The sequence below is a fragment of the Furipterus horrens genome, unplaced genomic scaffold (assembly GCF_987537825.1).
Source record: "Furipterus horrens unplaced genomic scaffold, mFurHor1.1.pri manual_scaffold_9, whole genome shotgun sequence".
NCBI classification, from domain to species: domain Eukaryota; kingdom Metazoa; phylum Chordata; class Mammalia; order Chiroptera; family Furipteridae; genus Furipterus; species Furipterus horrens.
Window position 1 is genome coordinate 15,305,326 of NW_028327179.1, and position 7,631 is coordinate 15,312,956.

Below are 7,631 nucleotides of genomic sequence, written 5' to 3' on the forward strand. Positions count from 1 at the left end.
GTTTCCTGGGCGGCAATGGGACCTAACGGTTAAGAAGAGGGGGCCTGGAGGTAGGTAGACCTGGATGTCAAAGCTGGGCCTGTGCCTTACCTTCCAGCTGGGTGACTTAGGGAAATTACTTCCTGTCCCACGTCCATTAAAGAGCGTGCAAGTGTCAGGACTATATGTAATGGATGCAACACATTTAGCATGGTGTCTGGTGCGCAGCAGGAGCAGGTGCTCAATTACATCTTCCTCTAAGTGGCTGTAGCTGTTTGTGGTGTTGGTGGTGGTGACAGAAACTTTTTATATTAAGCTTTACAGGACTCACAGAGGCTTAGTTGCTGATTTTTTGAAAAGGCCTTTACTTGTATAAAAACAATTTAAACATTATATAAATACACTATAAATATATATATTTAAAACCCTGTATAAATTAGCAATTTATTTGAGGTAAGCCTACACATTTCGAGAAATGATCTGGCTCTGAAATGAGGGTATTCAAGCTATATAACTATTTTGTTATTCTTTTGAAACTAACACATAAAATATTTCAAGTGGCACTTCATAAAAATATAAATATCACTTACATAAATTAACTCAATATCACATATTTAAATATCAATAAATTAAAAATATAAAATAGTGTCCTAACCCCCATACTTTTAGTTCTTCATAGAGAACAACATAAGTTACGTGCCCATTGGACAGCTTTCTGAGCAGAGGAAGGAATGTCCATGAATTACAACCATCATAGATGCCCAGGTTACATTATCCGAACAGCCCTCTGGGTGAACTGCAGGAATTCCTCAAGGCTCCGCAGGATGAGGTGGATTGTTGTGGTCTTCAGCCACTCGCTCTGCGACTGCATCTTCTCCAGCAGGCTGGAGTCTGTGGTGGGCTTAGGGGTGGTTTCTTCAACTGGATTTTTTCTCTGCAGGGAAAAGAAAACAAAAAGAATGGTTGAAATATTGAAAAAATCCTTTTCAGTGGAGGGATGTTCTGAGCTGTGGCAAGAGGTTCAAATTTGAGGTAAAGAAGACTAAGTGGGGCCACCTGCCATGACTAGCCCCGACAGGCGGAGGTGCTTTTCCTGCGAGCCCACCCTTTCATGGCAACTAAATTCCAAGCATCCCTTTACTGCTCTGTGTCCTTTAGGTCATAAGCATCTCAGGGCAGCTACAGTATTTATTTGTCTTCTGTTGTCCTCAGCAGTGCCTTGGCACATAGTTGGAATTCAATAAAAAATGAAGAGCCTATAGCTGGAGGCATTTCAATTTAGTTCTTGAGTGGCCTCTGACTCTAATATTTTTCTTCGCTTTCTCTCTCACCCATGCATTCAGCATCTATGGAGAGCCCAGCGATCTAGTGGTGTAGGAGGACTAGGAAACATCTTTCCTTAGACCACTGACATGAGACACCTCCAAGTGTGGTTCTGAGCACTGCTGCGTGGGCATTGGCTGGTGCTGGTTAGAACTGCATCTCAGTTCCCCCCCCCAGACCTGCTGAATCAGGCTCTGCGTTGGAACAAGATCCCCAGGGCATTCAGGTGCCCATTAAAGTGGGAGATGCCCCAGTTTAAGGCAAACAGCTAGGAGTAGAGGCAGGGGAGCACCCGTGGGCTTCCCCATCCAGGGCCCTTCTCAGTAGTTCTGTTTGGCTCATGCACACACTGTGCCAGTGAGCCTCCGTTATGTGGCATTCGCATGGCGGGCTGGTAGTACTAAACACCTTGTACCTGTTCTTCCAGACTTTAGCCATTTCCCTCCATTAATTCTTCTGACAGAAAGTCGGGAAAAAGAGTTGAAACCACCATAATGACAAGAATGTCACTTGGCGATAATTAATATATTAAAATAGTTCTTGTGCTCTCTCATTTGTTACTGTGGACCCCTGAGCAGGGTTTGGTGCCCTTTCTTCTGCCTCTATGGATACTTCTTTCCTTATATCTTAAGCTATTAGAAATTGATGTTAAAATACACCTCATTTAACATAGTTTTAAATATAGTTATTGATGTTCTTTGTGGAAGAGAGCCCAAAAAAGTTTTAACTACCAGGAAATATTTCTAGATCTTTTCTTTTGCATGTGGCTATCTCTTTTGAATTGGCTTTGCATTCCTGAGATGTCTGAGCTGCTTTCTTTGAGATTTTCTCCCCCACACCAAGTGAGGAGGTGAAGTGACACCCACCTTTTGCTTCAGGATCTGAACCAGGGCTTTGGTTCTCATCTGCATAGCCTTGGCATTTTCCTCATATGTGATTTGGAGGTACTCCAGGTATACCTGGAACTCCACAAGACCGGTGATGAGTCTCATCAAGCAGGTCTCCTAAGAGGAAAGATGGTAGGAGAATTGGTTATTGCCAGGAAGATATCATTGATTTCAGCCTCTCACCACCACCTGCCGGGAACTTCAAGTACTTTTTAGGCATCAGCTGCCCTATTTTAAGTATCTGGACAATCAGAGATGCCACTTAATCAATTTACCCAAAGCCCAGCAGGTGCTAGAGTGTTGCAAGGGGTCCTTCTCTGATTCTCCCTTTCATGCCCTTCCCTCTGACTGAACTCCTGCCCTTGTCAATGTTGGGCTAACACCTTTCATGGAATAATCAGAAGTCAGCGCAGGTTATCTCATTGCCCGGAAGGAAAAAGGTGTAGAGATTGACCTCAGCAGCCAAGGAGGAGCAAGGTCACTGAACCACCGCCTCACACAGGATAAACTAGCTAAACCTGCTGGGGTTTCTAACGTTTGACCATTGTAAAAATGCCAGTGCAGGTAGGCTGTCTCTGACCATGCTGCTCAGAAAATAAGTTGCCTTTCCAAAGATTTCAGTTGGCCTCCTCATGAAATTTACATGATGTCCTTTACACCTCCCGCCTTCTTATTTGCCTGCCCTGTCTATGTAGACAGACCCTGCCTGCAATGCCGAGAACTCCTGGCTAAGGAATAGCTAACAGCGAACGTGGTGTGTTGGTACCTGATTGAATACGGATTGGTAGCACCCATCTTTCATGGTCAGTTTTGGAAGGTTCAGGTTGTTTTCTGTCAGTGCCTCCTTGCTGTTTTTACACGTTTCATCGTTGCCACACATCTGGGAAGAAACACCAGAACTGTTGTTAAGTGCCCCTAAAGCAAAGACCACTAGGGGGCCTATTCATGTTCTCCACGGTGAGGAAGTTCTCTAAGAAAAATGAAGTCACAGCCCCTTAGCATCCAGGCAAGAAAGATGGAGTGAGGTGGGCACATGTAGGTTCAATTCTGGGCTCACCTGTGACTAAAGGCTTGTTACCCATCCCGAGTCTCAGTGTCCCTCTCTCTAAATTGGGGATAATGAGACACCTCCCTTACAAGTTTGTTGTGAGGATGAGACATAATATTTATAAAAATTATCTGGCACATAGTAGGTACTTAATAAATGACAGCAATTTTGATGATATTTGGGTGACTATAATTCAAGCCATAGACCATTCCAGTTGGAAGGACCTGTGAGATCACCTAGTCCAATCCCATAATTTTACAGGTGGGGCCCCGCAGTGGTAAAAAACTTGCCCAAGACTACAAAGCTGGTTCAGCAGAACTTGAAATAGAACTGGGTTCTTTCTTTTTTAACAAAACAGAGCCAAACTACCTTGCATTTAAAGCTGGGGAGCTGCTTTAACCCACCTATGATGTATCACTTCGGTAGGCTATCAGGTTGGCCTTTTATAAAGTGGAGAGACTTTGGAGAGTCCCCAACTACCGAACCTGCACAACCTAAAAGTACGGTGACTGTCCTGAGAAGCTGAACATTCATTTCAGGTGGCACTTCTCTAATGCTTCCAAAGTCCAAGGGACACAAATATAGGTTGACAGCCCAAATTTTTGGGGTAGAGAAGAGGGAGTCCTAAGAAAGAGTGACCCTTAGCTCATGTCTAGTATGGAGTTGGGGATGGGCTGGGGGGCATGGATTCTAGCCCCATTCTGTATTTTCCAGGAGGGAAGGGAATTCCCTCAGACCAGCAGCAGAGGAGAAATGCAGAAGGCAGTCTGCCTCTTTGGCTTCAAGTCTCAACTGCCCCAGAAGAATCCAGCAAAGACCTCCCAATGCACAAGCCCCTGTCCCTACCCAGGGCCAAGGAGATGCATATCCAGACAGGTCTTTAATCCCCCTCCATTGAGCTTACCCACCTTATTTCTCACTTCAGAGATTTCGAGGGTGATGGACTTAATAAGTTTTTCAATCTGCTCTGGAGAGGTGAGTGGTGAGTTCTTTGAGGTGGTCTCAGTTTTGGAATCTTCTCCCAGAGGAACCGGGGTAGGGAAAGCGGTAGCCATCACCAGGAGCAACCCCAGGGAAAAGGCAAGCGGACTGAAGGTGTCTGTGCCGGAGGGAAGGGAGAGCAGCAGTGAGCAGACGGCCGGCTGGGGAAGCGGTCCTTCTGGCTGCTGGCCGCCTGCCAGCCCTCGTGGCAGGCACACCCCCCACCCCCCTGCTCTCTCACCCAGGCACTGTCTCCAGGCAGTTCCCAGGCTAGGGATTTCCTTCACTTACTTGTGCAGAGGGAGTTCATAGCTGGGTTCCTGGAGGGAGATGGAGCTCTCTTTTCTTCCTGGTGGGCTCGAGGACAGAATGAGTCTCAGACATCCTCAGCCTCATATTTATTGGGGGTTGGGGGTTGAGACTCTAATATTGAGACTCATGGGAAAATCCCACATTTGATAAATCTTTGTTGGGGGGGTGGAGGTGGGGCCAGAGTGGGTGGGGCTGATTGGAAACCTTACCAAAATTTCACAACGTGACGTGACGTCTTTAGCATCACAGAAATCACAACCATGGAAAAGTGCCTCGTAAGTCCTGACCAAGGAGCCCTAAGAAGCAGTATCACTCTACTTTCTTTTCCGTTTTTTTTTTTTTGTTTTTTTTTTTTTTTTAGTGACTCAGCATTTTGGCATATGCAGAGAAGGAAATTAACTCTGAAGTCATTCACAAAGTTTTCTAGGGGTGGCGGGGGAGGGTGGAGAAGCTAAGGCTGCCTGTAATTTATTAAAAAAAATGATTATCAGATTATCACGCTAGGATTCAGTTTTCTAGTTTATTCGTATTTGTGAAAACCTAAGGGGCTCTGACCTGCGCTTCCTCAGACCAGAACAGCCCATTAGGCTGCGCTTACACAGAAGGTTATACTCGGAACCACCCGCGGTACTTGCCTTTCCTCCTGGCCCTGTGGTGACCGGCTGTTGCAGAAACGCCTGCCTGCCCCCAAGTCTCATGCAGTTAGTCTCCGGGAGTCTCCAGGTGCAGTGTACGGTACGGTGCCTACATGAATGATTCCTGTTTGCCACCACGTGGCATTTATCAGTTTCCTCCTCACCTGCTCCATCTCACTGCCGCTAGGTCAGCTAACAGCCCTGCTCTCTCCCAGCTGGCCCCCTCGGAGACCCAGCAGGTTAAGACTTTGATCTCTGTGCCAAGGGGGTTGTCTTGGGCTGCTGGTGCTGTCCCCCACTGCTAGCAGTGGGGTGATCCTACTCCCACAGAGGAGCCCCGAGGGGTGCTGGATCGACTGGAGCTTTCAAGTTACTGACACCCCTCCCTTGGATCAGGACAAAAGTGGGGAGAATACTACTCACCTCTTCGATGGACTATCAAAGGAGGACCTTGTGGCATTTTCTGGAAGTTGGTGTTCACATCTCCCTCCTGCTGTATGACTTGATTTGAGTCCACAGGCAGCTGGGAAGAAACCTACTGTAGACCAGGCTCTAGGCTCTGATCACAGTTCCCCTCCAATGGCCCAGCCCGTCTTAGTGGCCGTGCTGGAACAGGCTCCCTCAGCCCTTATATTGACGACGTCTCTTGCAGGAGAGTCCTTGGTCTCATGCAAATAGGCTCATGACTAGGCTGCCCTATCAGTCTCGCAGACACCCAGACAGCTCAGAAGATTGGCTCTAGGCTAAAATAGGACTCTTCTAGAGCACCAAAAAAGAAAAAAAAAATTTACAAAACACAGCGTTATCTTGAAATCGGCTTCTTTGCTTTGCAAAGAGGATCTTGTCAGGATTGCCAAAACAAGGGCCTCTGCTATGGTATTTAAAATATGAGTAGATTTACTCACGTCTTGTTTTGCACACAACACTGCAGGACCCACCTGTTGGAGAAAGTGAAGTCATCCATTAGTTCACCGACTTTCTAAACAGAGGCACGTCCGGCCGGCCGTGGTGGCAGCAGGGGTGTTAATTCGAAAATGAAAATGGGAGAGTATGGTTGAATGATTTCCTTTTTAGTAGTGCTCTTGGGTCTTGAGCAACACCGACACCCCTTGCTGAGTCCTCTCCTGCAACAAAGGAAGCCACCTCTCTTGGCTCCCCTGTGATGCATGTGAGAGGCCTCCGTAGTGTGAGATTGCTTTTTTTTCACATATCTGGTTTTTAGAAAATATGACTCAGTAAATTTCAAATACAGATTTTTCTTTTCAATGAAAAGTTTTGAAAATAGGAAGTACGTGTATATTATAAAATATTCAAACAGGACATCAGGGTATATAGGAAAAAAGAGTCTCCTTCCTTTCCAGCTTCTCTGCCCAGAGGTAGCCCCTGACTCCCAGTATTTTCAACTCAATCCGCTGTTACCCTACTCTGGGTTAGGCTTTCTTGGCTACTCAAGTAATCACCTCCGTATTTTCATTATTGGCTTCTGGATTATGTACCCACATACACTCATACCCAAATACACACATGCTGCAATTTCCCATTGTCTGGATGTCACCTAGGCAGTGCTCCATGGGAGGGCACATGGCAGACTGCAGGCTTCTGAGTCACACCCCAGCTTTGCCACTTGCTATTTGACCCTGGCGATGTTCCCCTAAGGCCCTGTGCCCTTTTTCGCTCACCTATAAAATTGGGGTAATAACAATTCTTCCCATATTGCTGTTGTGCAGACCGAATGAGACAGTGTTTACAGTGTCTGGTGCAGAGTAATCCTGCAATAAACGCCTGCTCTTTGTAACATTCCTCGGGACTCTGCCTGGGAGAAGGCCTGCAGCTGAGCGCGCGGTGTCTTGCCTATGAAGAAACTGTGTGTGAGCCAGGCCACTATGTTAGAGATCAGCTGGTCACCCGGTCATTCTTACCTCTGAAGAAATGAGGTCCTATTGTTTGTCGAAAATACTTTATGGCGAACGTGAAAAATGAAGGGGAAAAAAGTGATTTCCCCTCTTGTTTCTGAGAACATTGGGATCACAAACCTGGTCTTCCAATTTAAATAATAATGCCAGCTTGTGCCTTGTTAATACACTATTTCCAAGGCTTTCTGCAAAGTGGTTTTATGACAGAATCCTGCAGCCTTCCATGTCCATGGTCATTATCATTATTCAAAATCTTGAAGGCCCTCAAGGTTGAGGGAGCCAGACTTCATCCCAGGTCATATGCTTCTGGCATCCAGGAAAGGTCAAGTTGTGTGGAATTGGAAACACACACATGATATGTGGGGAGGCTGGGGAACATGGCCCCCCACCTTGCCTATCCTAGCTTCTAGGGTCTTTATCTTGCTTGCAGGAGAGATGGGGTCTCCTTTGCTCCTAAGTATTAATGCAACATCCATAACTCCACCATGAGAGCTACCTTCCTTTGGACGTCAATGGGTTGTCCACTCGGAGAGTTCATTCCTCATATTTTAAT

At 46.3% G+C, this 7,631-nt stretch overlaps 1 protein-coding gene across 2 annotated transcripts; it reads right to left on the reverse strand.

Moving 5' to 3' along the window:
• Window positions 1-344: 344 nt before the first annotated feature.
• IL6 (interleukin 6) lies at window positions 345-5,694 on the reverse strand. Of its 2 annotated transcripts, none has more exons than XM_090287808.1 (5): window positions 5,589-5,694; window positions 4,146-4,336; window positions 2,956-3,069; window positions 2,169-2,306; window positions 345-913 (listed from the first exon to the last, which is right to left on the reverse strand). In XM_090287808.1, the coding sequence occupies exons 1-5, from the start codon at window positions 5,623-5,625 to the stop codon at window positions 746-748; spliced, it is 648 nt and encodes a 215-aa protein (XP_090143934.1). In that variant the 5' UTR covers window positions 5,626-5,694; the 3' UTR covers window positions 345-745. The 2 variants fall into 2 exon arrangements, with proteins under 2 accessions (XP_090143934.1, XP_090143933.1); XM_090287807.1 differs by lacking the exon at window positions 5,589-5,694 and adding an exon at window positions 4,510-4,721.
• Between the last annotated feature and the right edge of the window lie 1,937 nt (window positions 5,695-7,631).

Bases quoted from the DNA above. Each gene is read 5' to 3' on its own strand.
- IL6 (XM_090287808.1), bottom strand. From the start codon at position 5,625: ATGCCACAAGGTCCTCCTTTGATAGTCCATCGAAGAG. The intron at 4,337-5,588 runs GTGAGTAGTATT...CCTCCGGCACAG, and splicing joins TTTGATAGTCCATCGAAGAG to ACACCTTCAGTCCGCTTGCC. The intron at 3,070-4,145 runs GTGGGTAAGCTC...GTTTCTTCCCAG, and splicing joins TCTCTGAAGTGAGAAATAAG to ATGTGTGGCAACGATGAAAC.